General features: G+C 29.6%; 7 protein-coding genes across 7 annotated transcripts; 4 read left to right on the top strand and 3 right to left on the bottom strand.

Annotated features, from left to right (window-relative positions):
• Positions 1 to 222: 222 nt before the first annotated feature.
• Positions 223 to 840, bottom strand: GO595_004074 (uncharacterized protein; the record flags this gene model as incomplete). Its single annotated transcript, XM_067917165.1, has 1 exon — positions 223 to 840. The coding sequence occupies one exon, from the start codon at positions 838 to 840 to the stop codon at positions 223 to 225; it is 618 nt and encodes a 205-aa protein (XP_067775612.1).
• Positions 841 to 2,109: 1,269 nt separating this feature from the next.
• GO595_004073 (F-actin-capping protein subunit alpha) lies at positions 2,110 to 2,913 on the top strand (the record flags this gene model as incomplete). Its single annotated transcript, XM_067917164.1, has 1 exon — positions 2,110 to 2,913. One exon carries the CDS (start codon positions 2,110 to 2,112, stop codon positions 2,911 to 2,913), a length of 804 nt encoding a protein of 267 aa, XP_067775611.1.
• Positions 2,914 to 4,322: 1,409 nt separating this feature from the next.
• GO595_004072 (DENN domain-containing protein 1B) lies at positions 4,323 to 5,726 on the top strand (the record flags this gene model as incomplete). The annotated part of the gene is made up of 1 exon (XM_067917163.1): positions 4,323 to 5,726. One exon carries the CDS (start codon positions 4,323 to 4,325, stop codon positions 5,724 to 5,726), a length of 1,404 nt encoding a protein of 467 aa, XP_067775610.1.
• A 108-nt stretch (positions 5,727 to 5,834) lies between these two features.
• Positions 5,835 to 6,836, top strand: GO595_004071 (DegT/DnrJ/EryC1/StrS aminotransferase family protein; the record flags this gene model as incomplete). The annotated part of the gene is made up of 1 exon (XM_067917162.1): positions 5,835 to 6,836. One exon carries the CDS (start codon positions 5,835 to 5,837, stop codon positions 6,834 to 6,836), a length of 1,002 nt encoding a protein of 333 aa, XP_067775609.1.
• A 1,058-nt stretch (positions 6,837 to 7,894) lies between these two features.
• Positions 7,895 to 8,398, top strand: GO595_004070 (Myb-like DNA-binding domain containing protein; the record flags this gene model as incomplete). The annotated part of the gene is made up of 1 exon (XM_067917161.1): positions 7,895 to 8,398. One exon carries the CDS (start codon positions 7,895 to 7,897, stop codon positions 8,396 to 8,398), a length of 504 nt encoding a protein of 167 aa, XP_067775608.1.
• A 73-nt stretch (positions 8,399 to 8,471) lies between these two features.
• On the bottom strand, positions 8,472 to 9,614 carry GO595_004069 (uncharacterized protein; the record flags this gene model as incomplete). Its single annotated transcript, XM_067917160.1, has 1 exon — positions 8,472 to 9,614. The coding sequence occupies one exon, from the start codon at positions 9,612 to 9,614 to the stop codon at positions 8,472 to 8,474; it is 1,143 nt and encodes a 380-aa protein (XP_067775607.1).
• A 6,124-nt stretch (positions 9,615 to 15,738) lies between these two features.
• GO595_004068 (histone H3.2) lies at positions 15,739 to 16,062 on the bottom strand (the record flags this gene model as incomplete). Its single annotated transcript, XM_067917159.1, has 1 exon — positions 15,739 to 16,062. One exon carries the CDS (start codon positions 16,060 to 16,062, stop codon positions 15,739 to 15,741), a length of 324 nt encoding a protein of 107 aa, XP_067775606.1.
• Positions 16,063 to 17,632: the final 1,570 nt, after the last annotated feature.

Below are 17,632 nucleotides of genomic sequence, written 5' to 3'. Positions count from 1 at the left end.
TTTTGAGAGAATTTTTGGAAACAGATGATAAGGAAATCACTTCAATCATTGTCCAGATTATGGTATTCATTGATGACGTTGAGAATTTTAAGGATGAAATCGATGCATTAAATGATTACATTTTGGAATTGGACTATTTAAATCCATGCGAATGAAATTGGAATTAATAAAACGAAATTAAATTTAAAAAAAATTCATGAATTGAAGGGTTTAAGAGTGAACTTATTGTCCTTCAAGCTTCTTTTGTTCAGCGATTTCTTCGGCTGTTGGAAGGCGTGGTTCCTTAGTTTCGACCTTCTTAAGTTCTGGCTTGCCTTCCTTAATAAGATCGTGAACAGTACGGTTTTGAGCATCTCTTGGGAGATCTTCTGGGAGTCTTTGAACTCCTTCTTGTTCAGCGAGCTTCTTTTGTTCGGCGATTTCTTCAGCTGTTGGGAGCTTAGGTTCCTTAGTTTCGACCTTCTTAAGTTCTTTTCCTTCCTTGATAAGATCGTGAACATTGCGGTTTTGGCCATCTCTTGGGAGATCTTCTGGAAGAACTTGAACTCCTTCTTGTTCAGCGAGTTTCTTTTGTTCAGCGATTTCTTCAGCTGTTGGGAGTTTTGGTTCCTTTGTTTCAACTTTCTTAAGTTCTTTTCCTTCCTTGATAAGATCGTGAACGTTGCGGTTTTGGCCATCTCTTGGGAGATCTTCTGGAAGAACTTGAGCACCTTCTTGTTCAGCGAGCTTCTTTTGTTCGGCGATTTCTTCAGCTGTTGGGAGCTTGTGTTCCTTTGTTTCGACCTTCTTGAGTTCGACGCCTTTTTGGATGAGTTCTAATGGAACTTTGTTTTCAGACATCAAGTGTAGTGATGTGATTAACCGCTGACAATTTTATCACAAAAATTCTGATGTATTCGCCATAAAATGTCCATCATCCTTTACGAAGAAAACTTCACCTGGTTTTCGTAGTTTTTGCTATTTCTTAAAAAACAAACTTGACATTTCGTTGGATAAATTAATATAGAATATAAATGTATCAAAAATTACAAGAAAATATTACGAATTAACTCGATATTTAGTTATCATTCTTCACGTATAAAAGGTTCCGGACAAACCGTAGATTTGGATAAACGGTTTGAATGAACGCGACAGAAAAAGTGGGAAAGCTGTCTAAATAACCGATGGTGCAAGCGTTCGAACGGCAGAGGACACTTTTGAGGTTCCAAAGTTGTAGGCATTTTTCCGAACTCACTCTAAACATGACAACCATGCATATTCCTTATTGGAAATAAGAACACTGAAGATATTGTATCAGATTTATACGTATAAAAATAAATCCCCTCATATTAATTCATGATAATCAAGATTAAATAATAAAAAAACTTGGATTACATGTTATAATATTAATTGGAATGTGTAACTCAGCTTCAAACTTCACCCAATATTTTTTTTCTGATGTTTATCAAAATTATTTACATCACTAATTTATGTCATTCTGCATGTCCGATTGATAATCAGTATTCCCATCCGCTTACTTGAAGTAAAAACATATCAAATAATGAATGAAATCTCGATGCTTTAGTTGTCACTTTAGAAAAGCAAAACTATTTTCATATCAAAAGTCAATATTTTTGTATGCTTTACATTAGTTTAACATAAACTTCTCAAAAGCAAAAGGTGCAAATCTAAGAACAAAAAGTAAAAAGTAACCAACGTTATGAGCGGAATCAAAAAGTGCTATCAGCACCATTGTGGGTCCAAGTGTAAACCATAAGACTTAGGAACTTTTTAAATCATCTCATATAATAGTTTATGAGATATAATCCAATCAAAAAGTGAGAAGTTTCGGGACATTTGATGTGAAAAAGTACCATTTTTCTCCCAACACAAACATCAATCACAGTAAAATTTTTATCTTTTCTTAGAAACAATAAATTGTTTCACCTATGCCATCTATAGGGTGGTATGTATCGTATGAAATAGTTGCATAACTTTTAATTTTATAACTTTTTTTTACTCTCTGTTAACGCTAATTTTTTCTTTTTTTATGTGGGGTGTCCCATCTACTTCATAACCGCAAATCCCTATTCAAAATTGAGGACAATGCTGTCATTTTATCAACTCACAATGGAAGCTGATCCAAAGCTTGTCGAAGCCGCCTCAAGACTTCTCGTCAATGCTCCACCAGGTGAATTCGAGGATTGCGTCAATGCTATGAACCAGTTTGTTGATGACAAAGCAGTTGTTGAAGAAGCTAGAAAACAATCAGTTCGCAAGTGGATGATGTCTCGATGTGTTGCCGTTGAAGTTGGCAACCATTCAGCTATGGTTTGCGAAGAAGCACTTCAAGATGGAAGCAGGTTTGTTGATCCACATACAATGAAAATTTTCAAATACAACTTTGAAGATCGTACTTCACAAGAAACTGATGAACAGTTAGAATCAACACCATTCAGGAATGCTTGCCAAACTGCTCTTGATGTTTTCTCAAAGAATACTCTTAAAAATGGAGCATGTGGTGTTTATGATACAAATAATGGAGTTGCAATTGTTCTCAGTGGTTCCTCAATTGCACGAGAAAACTATCGTACCGGTGATGTCTTCATGAGATTCACAATCGAAAATGGCCATCTTCAAGGTAAGATCACAGCTGCTGCTCACTTCTACGAAAACGGTAACTGTACCCTTGAGAACAGTGCCGACTTCGAAGCACAGGTCAGCGGAAATGATAATGATTCAATGGCAGCAGCAGCTGTCAAGAAGCTCTCCGAGTTCTACAAGACATGGACCGAGAAGCTTGCCTACGGTTTCGACCTCCTCAAGGATGAGGGTTTGAACCGTCTTCGTCGTAGACTTCCAGTCACCAAATCAAAGGTTAACTGGCGCGCCGAAATCGTTGGCTCTGCTTCAATGGGTACCAAGAAAAAATGAATAAACCACTTTGATTTGGCATTATGAGAATAATATTCACATTTTATGGCATAAGAAAAATTTTATATAAGCAATTGTTTGCTTAATGCTTTAACATTATATACGTTTAGGTAAGAGAGATTATTAAGTTACAATATGAATAGATGAACAATAACATTTTTTTGTGACTGCAAAAACTTATTTCAATAAGATTTATGTTAATTTTCATGTGATCTTTTATTAAGATCTTAAGATTTACCTAATTTATAATATGCTTTTACACATTACAACACATCTTCTAAGCACTTAATATTATAATATTAAGAATGAATATTATTACAGAACAATTGTATTGTTTAACTAATCAATTAAACTTTGGTAAAATTCATTTAAGCATTAGTCCTACTACATTTTAGTTTGCTTAAATAAAAAGAAGAGTTTTGGGGATTCCTTTGGATTTTTATTTTAAATTTTACGATTTTACTTAGTAAGGTTATACATGAAAAAATGTTAAGGACATCCTGAAAATGAAAAATTGCAAGCAGAAAGTGAGTAAATTGAAGTGACATAATGTCTTTTTTGTGAATTAATTATTTTTTTTCCTTTTAATTTCCCCAATTCTGATGGAGACAATAAGATATTATCATGAGAAAAGCGGTACTACTCGAGTTAAACATATTACACATATTTAAAAGTTGAAATATCTTTCTTTTGCTTTTTGAAAAAATAATGGCTTTAATTTTACGATTTTTTCTTTGATATAATTTATCATTTACTTTTCTTGTAATGTATTTATTATTTGGAAAAATTTTTTGGAACAATATCTTGTCGAAAACATTTTACATAATTTGCTTCTTTTTATGAAATTCATCATTTCTCGATAATTCTTTTATATAATTTTTTAAATTAAAGTATGATGATAACTTTATATGATGAAATTATTTTCTGTGTTTTATTTAAATTTATGCTTCCAATACAAAGATATTATCATTTAATATGGTAATAAATTTCAATTGTTTATAAATTTTTTAAATCAAAAATAATCGTTTGAGAGCAGATTAAAGTCACTTTTGGTGTAATCAAAGACCAAATAACGACAGAAAAAACTGTAAATCAATAAAATGAAAATATTTTTATTTTTTGCCTATAAAATAGAGTATAAATCACAAAATATGTTTAATAGGAATTATTAATAATAAATACAAAATATAAATAAAATTTAATTAAAAAAATCATGCTGACTCCATACAAGCAGTTTTTGCCAGTTGACACGGCGGGTTATTTTGTTTGGAATAATTATTCAAAAGGTTAACCTTTCAATTTTGTTACGTTACAACAGATCAGGCGCAAATAATTATTCGCATTTGTATAGAACGATGAAAAAAAGCAAATTAACGGTTTTACCCTTATTTAGTTAAAATTTCCAAAAAATGATCCGGTTCTGTCGAGATCCAAATACTTCCTTCTTTTTTCTTTTCACTCGTATTGACAAGACTCCAAGTGGTTGTAAGCAAACAATAATTTTCCCGGAAAATGCTCCCCAAACAAATCAACAACCACTTTGGAAATTTTGTTTCCCATTAACATCCATACTAGACTATGGCGATTGCGCTCAGGCCTGTTTTACAATTTATTTAAGCAGTGTGAATTCCGAACCAACTTTTGGATATGTCAAAATCAAAAGTATAACTTCGGACAATCAAATTGCGTATTGCCTTCTTTCCTCCTTTTTTGATCCACCCAAATACTTTCACATCATCAATTTATATTTACAAAATCCTCCAAAAGCAGGATTAGATCTTCTTAAGCGTTTTCGGCAACCATCCCTACAGCTTAAGAATCTTGATGCCAATGAAAACAATCTTCTTTCCACTTTTCTTACAGAATTATTCCAAACCATTGATCCATATTTAGTTGGAACGATATTAACATCAATTGTTCTCGACAACAAGATCATTGTAATCTCGTCTGATCTCTCCAAAGTATCTCGTACCTGTTTTGCACTTCTCTCATTAATTCATCCCATCCCATGGCCAGGCGTTTTCATACCAGTACTCCCGCATCATTTGATTGATACACTTTTTGCTCCATTTCCATATATTATTGGCATCCATTCCTCATTAAGTAATGTATTACAATCTCCCGAAATGGATGATCACGTTTTTATCAATGTCGACACATCAATGGCCGCTGCACGTCCTCCATTTTCATTTCCAGCGCGTGTCGAGAAAGACATTGACACTTTTTCGAAGACGATTCGCGAAAGTAAATTGGATCCCGTCGTTATCCGAGCGCAATGTAACAAGTTAATCCTTAATGTTATATCCGCTGGGTTGAATTTACGTACAACTGCACCAAAAAGGCTTTTTAATGAATGGGATAAGTTACGTAAATTGACTTCGTTTTCGGAGTTATTTGTACAGCAAACTGCGCAATCGCAAACAATTCTGCAACTGATGCGCGACATAGAAAATGGACCCGGCGGAGAAATATATTCAGCGTTTTGGGAGCCAACGAATGTCGGAAGAAATCGAAACGTTGTTCCTGTGTATACTAAGGCGCAAAAGGAAATTTGTTATTCGGAATTATTGGCGGAGATTTCGAAGCTGGCGGAGGCTTATGGGAAGAAGAATGAAAACATTGAACAAAATTTAATGCTGAAGAAGAAAAATAGCAAAAGCGAAATTAATGTGAATCCAGAGAAATTGTCGTTCGGAAGAAAAGTATCAATATATGGAGATCCAAATAGTACCCAAAAGAAAAAGGATAAGGAGGAAGAAGAGAAGAAAGAAGAGAAAAAGGGATTCTTTTCTTCTTTATTCGGGAGAAAATGAATTTTTTTTTAAGTTTTTGTATAATAAAATAATAGCACTTTTCTGTTTGATAACTTTATTGCGGTACATAGAATGTTGCGTAAAGTACTGAATTCGGAAGTCTAAACAATGTTTAAGTTCTACAATAAAAAATGTAATCAAAATGAAATAGAGGAAGTTATTCATGTTTTAAATAATGGTTGGGTCGCCCCTGGAAAGAAAGCAGCTTTGTTAGAAAAAGAAGTTCCTTTGAAATGTAATAAAAATCATGGAATTTTAGTTAATAGCAAAAATTCTGCTTTGTTTTTGGCTTGCATTGCTTATGGCATTTGCGAAGGAGAACAAGTTTTAATTCCATCAGTTTCCCCTCAATCATTTATTGGGATATTATCACAATTAAAGGCCACAATAAAGTATTACGATATTAACAAAGAGACACTAATGGCTACTCCAGAAGAAATACAACAATACATAACACCAGAAACGAAATTTGTTTTTATTTCAAATCCTCTTTCCATTCCGCAAGATTATTCAAAGCTCGCAAATGTAACCATTATCGAAGATCTTATGTATAGTACTGTCAAAACTACTGGAAGTGATGCATCAATAATCACATTTGATAGTATTTGTGCATTAGCTCTTTTTAATGATCCCGTTATATACAACAAAGCACTTTGTATTCGAGATTGGGGTCGCGTTGGTACACAAGATGAAGATGTGACTAAGCGATATGATGGATGGGTATTAGGAAATGTCCGCTACGACTTCAAATTTGTATATGGAAACCTTGGCTTCAATTTCAAGAGCTGCGAAATGTCATCTGCACTTGCCACCATTAAAATGAATTCTACTTCAGACGAAATCAATGATTTCGATGAGTTAAAGAATCAAAAAAATTTGTTTGTATCACAAAACGGATATACACTAGTGCTAAGTGCTAATGAAGAAATGCGAAAAATGTTACAAGAAAAAAATTTAATTTTCGATACAATGGAAACATTCGGATTTGCGTTTTGTGGTTGTGATGAATTTGCAAATGGAAAAGAGGCCTTTGAGAACTATGTTATAATTAACAACTGTGGAAATGAGGAAAATAAGAAAATAGTACAAACTGTTCTTGGAGTAAATTAGCAAAATTTATTTATTTTTTTTTTATAACTTTAGTTTGTGTTATAAAATAAAATAATTCTTGGATATCAACTTGATATAAGTCAGTGATGAATTTGCTTAGAGAAAATCAAATTTCGAGAATTATAATTAATCTTTATAACTTTAGTGTGTGTTATCAAACAAAATAATTCTTTTACCTCAAGTTAAATTAAGTTTGGTGATGAATTTGTATATACAAAATGAGCTTTCGAGAATTATGATTAATATTTATGGAAATGTAAATAAGAAAAAATATTTTTTAACTTTAGCTGATGATATCTTAGAAACCAAAATGATTTTTAACTTCGATCTAAATTTAAGTTGGTGCTAAATGTAGTAAGTGGAAATATAAAGATAGAACAAAGTGTTCTTTGCTTAGAATATCAAAACTTAAGGACAAAATATTTTATAAAACAAAATGATTTGAGCTATAGCTAAATTTGACTTTGTAAAGATATGTATTAAATATGTTGCTTTTCTTTTTATATTTTTACATGTAACGCTATTAAAAATCTATACTTTGAAAGAGAGAAATAAAAATTAACGAAAAGAAATAATAAATAAAAAAATAAAATTCTCTTCATTTTGAATAGCCAGATGCCACACCGATAAACTAAGTTGATTTTTCATAGATAATCAAGCTATCGAAACTCTAAAATTTATTCAAAATAATGCACGATCGAAAGGTAAAGTTTTTTAGGGTCTAAAAATTGGATTTGAAATTTCACAGATGTGATATAAACGGTCATAAATGCTTTTTAAATATATTGAAAAAGTAAGTTGAGTTGGGTGACAAAGAATTTTGAATGGCAATAACCAGCACATAAAATTTTGAGAGCAAAAGAGACTTGACATATTTCTTTTTTTGAAGGGAAACGTGTTCAGTACTATTCAATTCATGGTTCATCAAAAGAGGAATTATTTCTTTAGTCTAAATAAAAAGTAAATTCATTAATTTTAACTAACTTTAAGTAATTTCAATTAAATTGACTTCCACAATAAAACAGAATTTTGAATGAAATTTAGAATCAAAATTATTCATGATGGAAAGGAGAAGGGAGAGAAGCATTCAGAGTCATAAGAAAGTTAAATGGACTCAGGTTGAAGATGATCAACTAAGGGAAGCAGTGAAGATTTATGGGAAATCGAATTGGTCTTCAGTAGCACAACATGTTCAAGGAAGAAATGGAAAACAATGTCGTGAAAGATGGATTGGAATGTTAGATCCTAACCTTGTACGAGATGGATGGACGCCTGTTGAAGATGCTTTACTCCTTGAGAAGCAAAAAGAATATGGGAACAAATGGTCAAAGATTGTTTCATTTTTTCCAAATCGTTCTTCAATTACTATTAAAAACAGATGGAATTGGTTAATTAAACACGTTACACCTGAACAATTATCACCACCTCATACCACTGAAGTTGTAGATCTTAAGGAGCATCAAGAAGAAATCTTTTTTGTTGGTTCTTCATGGCGCGAGCTTGATTTCCTTGATTATTCACATTGCGACTGTCCTTTAACGAATGATTGGTTTTCAGTTTAAATAAACAAAAAAAAATTTTTTTTAGATTCCTTTTAAAAAATATAATAAAAAATCCACTCATTAACATTTATTATTATTCGATCTGACTTATTGGCTTTTGTAACATTTCATCGATATTTTTCGCAACGAATCTTCTCGCTACTCTTTCCGGTGAACCCAATTGATGTCTTGGGTTCTTTCTTGCTCTTATAGGTCCTGGTAACACAGGCGCATGTTTTTCTCTTTCGGTATTATTATTACTATTATTATTATTAGTTATCAATGCACTTCTTCCACTAGAACTCTTTACATTACTATCAGCAGGTCGAAGTGTTATAGCATCTTTCGATATTTTAGAAGGCCGTCGATTCTGTATCATCAAATTGTTATCATTTTCTGTTTTATTTGTGTTATCGGAATTAATTTCTTTCTTATTATTATTATTATTCGTTCTTTCTTCTTTCGATTTCCTTCTTTTACGTTTGCGTCGTTTTGCAGTAGAAGATCCATCTTCGCTTTCTTCGACAAACAAATGCTGGTATAGAATCGTCGCTTTAGATGTCTGGGGATTTCGTATCGAAGAAGATCTTCTCGCTTTAGTAGTAGCAAAGCCAACGAAAGGATCCGATTTTGTTTTTTCTGTGTCTGTAGGTAAATTACCTTTAACAGCTTCATCATTGTTTTGTTGTTGTGTTTGATTCTGTTGTTGTTTTTGTGGTGTTCTTAAGTTCCTTGAATTTGTTGTTTGCATTGACATTCTACGATTAATAATTCCGGATATATTTGGTTTCTTTTTATCATCTGTAATGTCATTGTTATCATTAACAGTTTCTTGTTGCTTATTTGGACTACTATCAGCAGAATGAATTTGTTGAACGAGAGGTTTAATTGAAGGAAACGCATCTAACCCTCCATCATTCGCTCTTCTTGTTAATCTAATCATTGGTTGTTTCGGTTCTACATGTTGTTGTTGTTGTTGATGATTATCATTATTATCATTATTGTTGTTAATTTCGGTATCAAAATTATTAATTTTACGCGTGAAATTATTGTTGCTATTATCAAAGTTAACACTCGGAGGCCTCGTGTTACTTGGTAAAGTAAATACGGGTCTTAATCTTCGTGGTGTTATAGTGCCACTATTTTGAGCAAAATTACTTTTAGGTATTAAAGTTTTCTCAGATGATTCTTCAATGAAATCACCATTCGATCTTAAAGCAGTCCGAAGTTTTCTCATTCCTTGTGACTTAGGAAATACAGAATATCTTCTTTGTATTCCGGGACTAATTTTTTCTTCGACTAATTGTCTCGGAGTTAAAGTTTCGTTTTTATCACTTTGTTGTTGTCGTTTTAATTTTGGTGAATCAATTACAAAAGTTGCTAAGTTATCGGAATCGATTTTTTCGATAGCAATTGATTCTATTATCATTCTTTGATATATCGGTTGTTTATTAGAAGGAATATTATTATTATTTTTATCTTCTGTTTTAGAGATTAATGCAGCTATAGAAGCTCTTCTTGTTCTAGTTTTAATTTGATTGGAAGTTATATTATTTTGGTTTTTATCTTTAGATTTTAATCTATTAGTATCAGGTAAATATGTCGATTGATGTGATATTAATGTATGACATCTTTGAGAATTTAATATTTCTTCCCATTTATTTTGATCGAAACAATCAATTATTTCATTTTTTATTTCATCCATCCAAGATTTTGATAACTTTAATGTATATAATGTACATAAAGGTGTTTTACTTTTATATTCAATACCTCCATATATTATAATTTCTTTATTGGATAATATTGAGCCACTCATATATCTTAAAGAAGAAGGAAAATTTCCATAATTATTAATTTTAGAAATTTCGAAGTTATTTAAGTTAATAGTAAATGTATTAGATTCTGGACAATCAGTAATACCTCCAATTATTAACATTTCATTCCCTAATAATAATGAAAGATGTGATGTTCTTGGTCGAATATATTCATTTAATATTTCTTTATTCCAAGTCATATTTATAAAGTCAAATGACCAAAAATCATTTAAAATTCCTTTTTCATTTTTCCCGCCTAAAATAAACATTTTATCTTTAAAGACTATAGCTGAATGTCCTGATCTCGGATCAGGTTTTTTTCCATTAATATTTAATTGTTCAATTTCTTTTTGATTAGGATCTAATACATAAATTTGTGATGAAAATCCATTTTCTTTAGATTTACCACCGAAAATATATAATTTCCCTTTATATGAAACACATGTATGTCCATGTCTATAAAAAGGGTTTTTAATTCCATATTGATGCCATTCACCAGTATTTAAATTATATCGCATTATATCGGGTATTTCTTTAGTACCTACAAACCCTCCAATCACATAAAAATAATCTTTTAAATATGTAAAAGTACTTTTCCGTCGTCCAATTATACCACATTCTAATGTGGTCATTTCAGACAAAGGGAAATTTCGTAAGTTTTGTTGATGATAAGAAGAAAATTCCGAACAAATTAAACGTTGCGCAGAAATTCCTCCATAAAAAATTATCGATTCTCCATTAGAGATACAATTATGTTGACAAATCGATGGTAATGAATCAGATATAGATGTTAATGACCATCTAATTTGTCGTTCTTTATCTCCTTGTTTTTCATTAAACGAATCTAATAAAAGATGAATATTATCCAAAAATTGTGTTTTTTCTTCTAATTTAGAAAAAGATATAATAAATTCAGTTCTTTCATAAACAGATTCTTTAACTTTATAAATATATGGAATTACAACTGATCTAAATTCACCGACAAGTGGTAAATAATGAAATGTATATAACGATTGAGAAAAAATGAGTTTTCCTGTTTTGCCTCGATCAACATATATAAAAACAATGTCATTACATAAACATAATTGCGCTTGGAAATTCTTCTTTTGATTTTGTAATGTTATTTCAACAAGCATTATAATTTGTCGTGAAGGATCTTGTAAACTAATTTCATATTTCTTAAGTTTGTCTTCGATTTCTTTTAACATCGTTTGTTGTTTAGCTTGTCGTGTTGCTTGATCAGCTTCAATTGTAATTTTTTCGATCACTTCTTCAGCTAAAGGTAATAATGCTGAATCAGGATGACTTTTAGGCGTAATCTTAACTAATTCGCGTATAAATAATAAATATCGTGGTAAACGTTGAATTGGTGTAATTAAAAATGACATTAAATCTCGGCCATCATTCATTTGTTGTAATTCATTCATTGTTGACGTAAAAGCTCGATTTTGTTTCTTGATGTTAATTAATTCATTGATCGATGAAAAACGTGAAATATAATGAATAGAAGAACGTAAACAATTTTGATACTCTAAAAAAGTCGCAGCAGAATCAGCAGAATAATCTAAGTCTTGACGTAAAAAAGCTTCATAAAACTCATTATGTGATTTGTAGATAACTTGAATGTCACGAAATATCATGTTTTGTTCATTCTCTGTTAAAACATTTCGATTTTTAAATTGAACTTGCCAAAATGTCATGATTTGATTTAATCCTTCAAGAAATTGTTTCTCTGTTTGAATGATCTCTTTGATGATATTATTACGATGTTGCATACGTTGAAGAGATTTAGATGAAAATTCGATGTCAACTGATAATTCTGGTGGAGATTCAAAATCAATGAAATTATTTAAAGTTTCTTCTTCATCTATAAGCATCCCATCGGCATAAAAACAATTGACTTTGGAGTTATAGCCAATAATTGATAGAACTTGATCTGAAAGATCTGAAAATGTAATGTTAACTAGCTCTGATATGGCAAGAGAAACTGGAATTGGTGGAATATAAAATTCTTGCTTTTGAATGGTGTTTAAATAAAGTATGATATTGTCTTCTGGAATTGTGGAAGATTGATAAAGATAAAAATTTGGCCTTTTGTAATTATATGACTTTTGCGTTAAAAGAAGGTCGGGATAAACTTTTATCGGAATTTCTGTTTCGGATAACGCAATCATAAAATTTGGAGTATGCACCCAAACTGTTTGTTTTTCTTCCAATATGTTTTTAGCAATTAGTTTATGGACAGACATGCCCTTGAATTTGCTTTCTTCATATATTTTATTAGGTCCTGTGTCTGAGCAAATGCATATGTATCTCGGCGCCATAACTCTATCGTCTGATTTTGTAAATTCAAAATTGAATATTATAACAGTTCTCATTGAAGTGATTTTAAGCAAGTGATGTTACTGTAACGGGCTGCATAAAATTTTATGATTTTGATTTAATTTTGCGCGAAACGTCCCCATCTTTAACAACAAAATTTCAACCAAAAATCAATAAAAAACAAACACTGTTTTTCACCAGATTCCTTAACTTAATACAAAATACATGCTCGAATCGATTTTTCTTCTAATTTCTAATTATTCTAAAATATTATAATATATATATATATATATAGTCATATTTTTTAAGAGCATACATTGATTTATAAATTAATTTTTGGATAAGGTATTTCTGTTTTATTTTTGAAGAGAAATCAGTATATTTTAATCGTATCCACAGAAAGTATTTAAATAAAAAGTTTTTCAATGATTATTGAGGAATTATGGTAATAAAATATATGCTTTATTTGTAATGTATAACACATGATTTACCATAATTTGTTACAAATGGTTGTCTCCAAACTTAACAAGTGAAAGTTATTGTTCCAACATGGCAAAACAGATCAGAAAACAAACATGAAGTTATCGTTGCCAAAAATAACGGTTTCTTTACCACAACATTCACATTTGAATTTTAATATATCATAAAAATCAATGATACAATTAAGAAAATGATATGAGTAACATTAAGACATACAAAAACCCTAAATCTAAATGATACTAAACCTAGATTGCATGATGTGCAAATTCTTATGAGTGACAAACAATTTAGTAATAATTTGCTAAATCTATGAAATGTTATGTATGAAATATTATGTGCTTTTTATGACATTGTATACTCTCAAAATCATTTTATTACAAAACAAAATAGGAAAGTAAGTGATCATATAAATTAATAAGTTAATATTCACTAATTTATTTGAATACCGCTGATCAATTGAACATATTCATAAGACATGAAATTTTATCATAAAATTTATAATTTCCAACGTTAAATTAATTTTATATTCTTAAAAAGTTCATAAATTGACTGTTTAACCAGATGTATTTGCCCTCATAAAATTTAAATAACGTTCGAATTCGATACAGAAGACCAAACCAACATTTTTTATAAAAATATTAATATCAAATTTAATGTTAGTAAAAGAACAGTGAAAGATTTCATCACAGTTTGTGATGGTATTGAAGTATGTTTTTGATTTTCGAATGATATGTTTCAATGGTTTGTTATTATTAATATTCAAAAATACTATAAAAAAAATTTTAAAGAAGAAATCGAAAAAAAGTTCACAAAACAATGAAATATTAATGCTATTTGATTGTAGTTCTAATGGAGGACTTGATAATATATCAATATTAGTTATTAAATTATTCTTTTATTTAAACAAGAATTGTTTAAATTTACATAAAATTGCGAAATTATTTTCACAAGGGAAAAGTAAATATAAAACGATGCTTCGCAAATTATATACAGTTGGCATTGGATTACGAATTTGTGGTATTGTTTCAAAAACTAATCGAACATCTGAAATTCATTTCAATTATTTTAATTATTTTGATTCTAAAAGAAAGAATATTAATGGTTTTGATGTATTTCGATTAAACTTTATCTTAAATTCAGAAGAAGATATTCAAAGAGCAAAAGAATTTCGAAGAAGAATTGATATATTTGAGAATTATGTTTCAAATTATAATGATATTATTAATAGTGGAATAAATTCTCAAATTTATAAGGCTCCTCAATACTTATATTAAATAAAACATATGCTTCTCTAATTTTCATTTTTTAATGTATCTATTATATATATATATAAAATAAGTTTCTATTCACTTGAGCTCAAAGATGTGTCTTTTTTGGTTGGACGTGCAAAGAAGAAATCATCGTTAACATATAAGAATTGATTTGATAACCCAGCAATATTAATAACATGAAACTCAAGCGCATTTGCATTATAGGTTGGCAATGCAATGGGTGGAAAGATGGTACGATGATCAACATCTTAAAATTTCAAAACCGTCAAAAATTGAATGCGATTTCACGTATCTCGAAAAATAGATTATCTTGAAAATAATGAATGATTTAAAAACACTTAATAACTAAAATTTAGATCATAATTTAAAAAAATAATTGATTTAATGATAATTAATAAAGATATTTGAATTTAAAAATTATAAAAACCGTTTTGTTTCAATGAAATTATTTCTGTCATCTTATTTCAATGAAAACAGATTCCTTTTTGGTGATGAAAAAATCGAAAAAAAAATTTTAAAAACATTCGGTTCATATTGTCGGCTATCTGATGCCCATTTGGGAAAGTATATTATAACGACCCGCTCACCTCATGTTTTTGATATTTTCTTTTATCTTTTAAAATAATAATTTTTACACTCATTTTTTTATATAAAATTTATTTTATTTTCGATTAAAACATCATCTATATGGTGATCATTGTATTTCAAACAATATATGATCATGCGTTTCATTGAAATTAACTCAATCATTAATTTTCTCACTCCCAATATTTTTCTATTATACTCTTATCTTTTTTATAATTTTCTATCTATATCTCAATTAGGGTTTTTCATTTTGGGCAGATCTCTGCCCACGGAGGCACATATTTTTTATATGTAAACATTGGAAAATATGCTTAAACTCCTTGAAACCCTAAAGCCTAAAAGATTGATTTCACTTTTCTAAAAGTTTTGTTGCAAGAGATCCTGTTCTAAAAGTGACACTTATTCAACTCCTATCGTTAGGTGTGCCCTGCCCATTTTGTTCTATTTTTGCCCAAAATAAAAAACACTAATCTCAATGATTCTATTATATATATATATATATAAATGATGAAAATACTTTTGAACAAGTCAAAAGCGATAATTCATTTTGGTATTTTGTTTTATTAAAATTAAAAGTTATTTTGTGATTCTATAATTCTTAAATTTATACAATTTTTAGAATATTTATTTGTAAGTTATCAAATAGTGTTTTTTTGCTTTAACATTATTTTTAAATAATTTGTTGGTTTGCTACGCTACGCTTCGTAAACCACGCGAAGCAAATCTTGTAATTTATAATTGCTTTAAATCGAATTCCATTTTTAATAAATTCTAAAAATAAGTTCAAGGAAACATTTAGTTACGTTCACCGCGTATTCTTTGTGCAAGTTGGACATCGCGTTCCATAATTGTAACACGGTTTGCATGAATCGCACAAAGGTTTGTATCTTCAAAAAAGACCAACAAGATATGCTTCTGAGGCTTCCTGAAGTGCTGCGATGGCTGATGATTGGAAACGGAGATCTCCGCGGAATCCAGATGCAATTTCACGAACAAGACGTTGGAATGGAAGCTTACGGATAAGGAGGTCTGTGCTCTTTTGATATTTACGGATTTCACGGAGTGCAACTGTACCCGGTCTGAAACGATGCTGCTTCTTAGCGCCTTGCGAATCAACAACTGGTGTTGACTTACGTGCTGCCTTAGCGCCGAGTGACTTACGCGGCGTCTTACCACCGGTTGACTTACGTGCTGTTTGTTTGGTACGTGCCATTAATGGAAATGAGCAAAGGAGTTAACACTTGGTAGGCGGCTTAGTGCTTAATGACGTTTTGGGTCTATTAAATTTAAATGAATAAGTCATTGATAAACATATTTAAAATTGGGGGTGCAAAATGACATTTTAATAACAAAAGAAAACCCCGGGAAATTATACCCAAGTTTTCTTGTTAGTGTTTGAAATGTATTTTATTTAACATGTTAAATAATTTCAATTTATTTCTCTCTTTCAAACACCTGTGATTCACTTAATCATTTTTAGCATTTTTGTCTATTTTGTTTAATTTTTTAGTATGTATCTTATAATAGTTTTTGTGTTTTTGAATCTTTTGTAAGTTGTTTGTTTTTCTACAACTTTCTTGGTTTATTACTTCAGTTTTTGAATATAAATCTGATGATTTTTTATTCATTTGATTCTATCGTTGGAAATCTGCATCCAGTTTATTAAAAATATCCTTATGCTAAAATGTACATTTTTTTCCCCCATCCAATATTATTTTACTATTATTCTTTAAACAGATATGTGAATTTAAAAAATATTATAATGTTTTATTTATTATTCATAAATCTTTTATTCTCTTTCTTTTTCAGCATATGATATTTATAAAATTTCTAATTAAGGGCATTCACCAGTAAATGAAACTTAAAAAAATGTGAAGAAATTATAAAAATCAATAATTTATATGATTTTGTTATCTCATATCCTAATATCATAATTTTTTTTCATCAAAAATCTGACTTTTTTGTTCCATCTAATTTTTATCTAACAAATTTAATTACAGTAAAATGACATCTAAATTATTTTTTTTGCGACTAAAATTGACAAGGTTTGTCTGTAGCAAAAAACGATAACCCTAAATTTTTGGTTTGATGGTAATGGTTAACTGTCAAAAATGATCGCTATGTGTTCGGGGCCCCCCACGAGGAGGTTCTATTTACTACATAGTATAAATTTTTTTCATTTTTTGCAAAAAGAAAAATTTAAAATGTTCAAAACAATCATAATAAAATTTGTTAATGATAAGAAACATTATACTAAATTCATATCCTTTTATCTCACTATAGCTAGAATAATTTTTAAATCATCAAATTCCATATCTGTGTTATTTAATATTTTTTATTTTTTTCTTTATATTATATTCATTTGATTTATTGATGTCAATTTCTTTCTTTAAATTTTTTCTATATATTATAAGTCACAAATTGTGAAGGTGAGAATGAGGATGTTAATGATAATTCTGTAAAGGAGAAATTCAGGAAGATATAAATCAATTAATGTAATTTATTTTAATAATTTAGGACATCATAATAATATTCGAAAATTATTTATCTTATTTCAAACAGTACTTAATTATGCATCTGAAAATTAGCAAATAGAGCTTGTTAAATTACTTTTCGAACAAAAAGGTATTGATATTGATGCTAAAAATATCAATTTGTTTTATTTAGGATTTAATTTAATGATTTGATATTTTGAAATAATATAATATATGGAATCTATTTAAAATATTTAAAACAGCATCCATGTTTGTATCTAAAAATGGTCATATAGAAATTGTTAAAAT

Source organism: Histomonas meleagridis, assembly GCF_020186115.1.
Source record: "Histomonas meleagridis strain 2922-C6/04-10x chromosome Unknown contig_25, whole genome shotgun sequence".
In the NCBI taxonomy this organism is placed as follows: domain Eukaryota; phylum Parabasalia; order Tritrichomonadida; family Dientamoebidae; genus Histomonas; species Histomonas meleagridis.
Note: the sequence above shows the minus strand (reverse complement) of the source record. Positions and strands in the feature narration are given on the sequence as shown.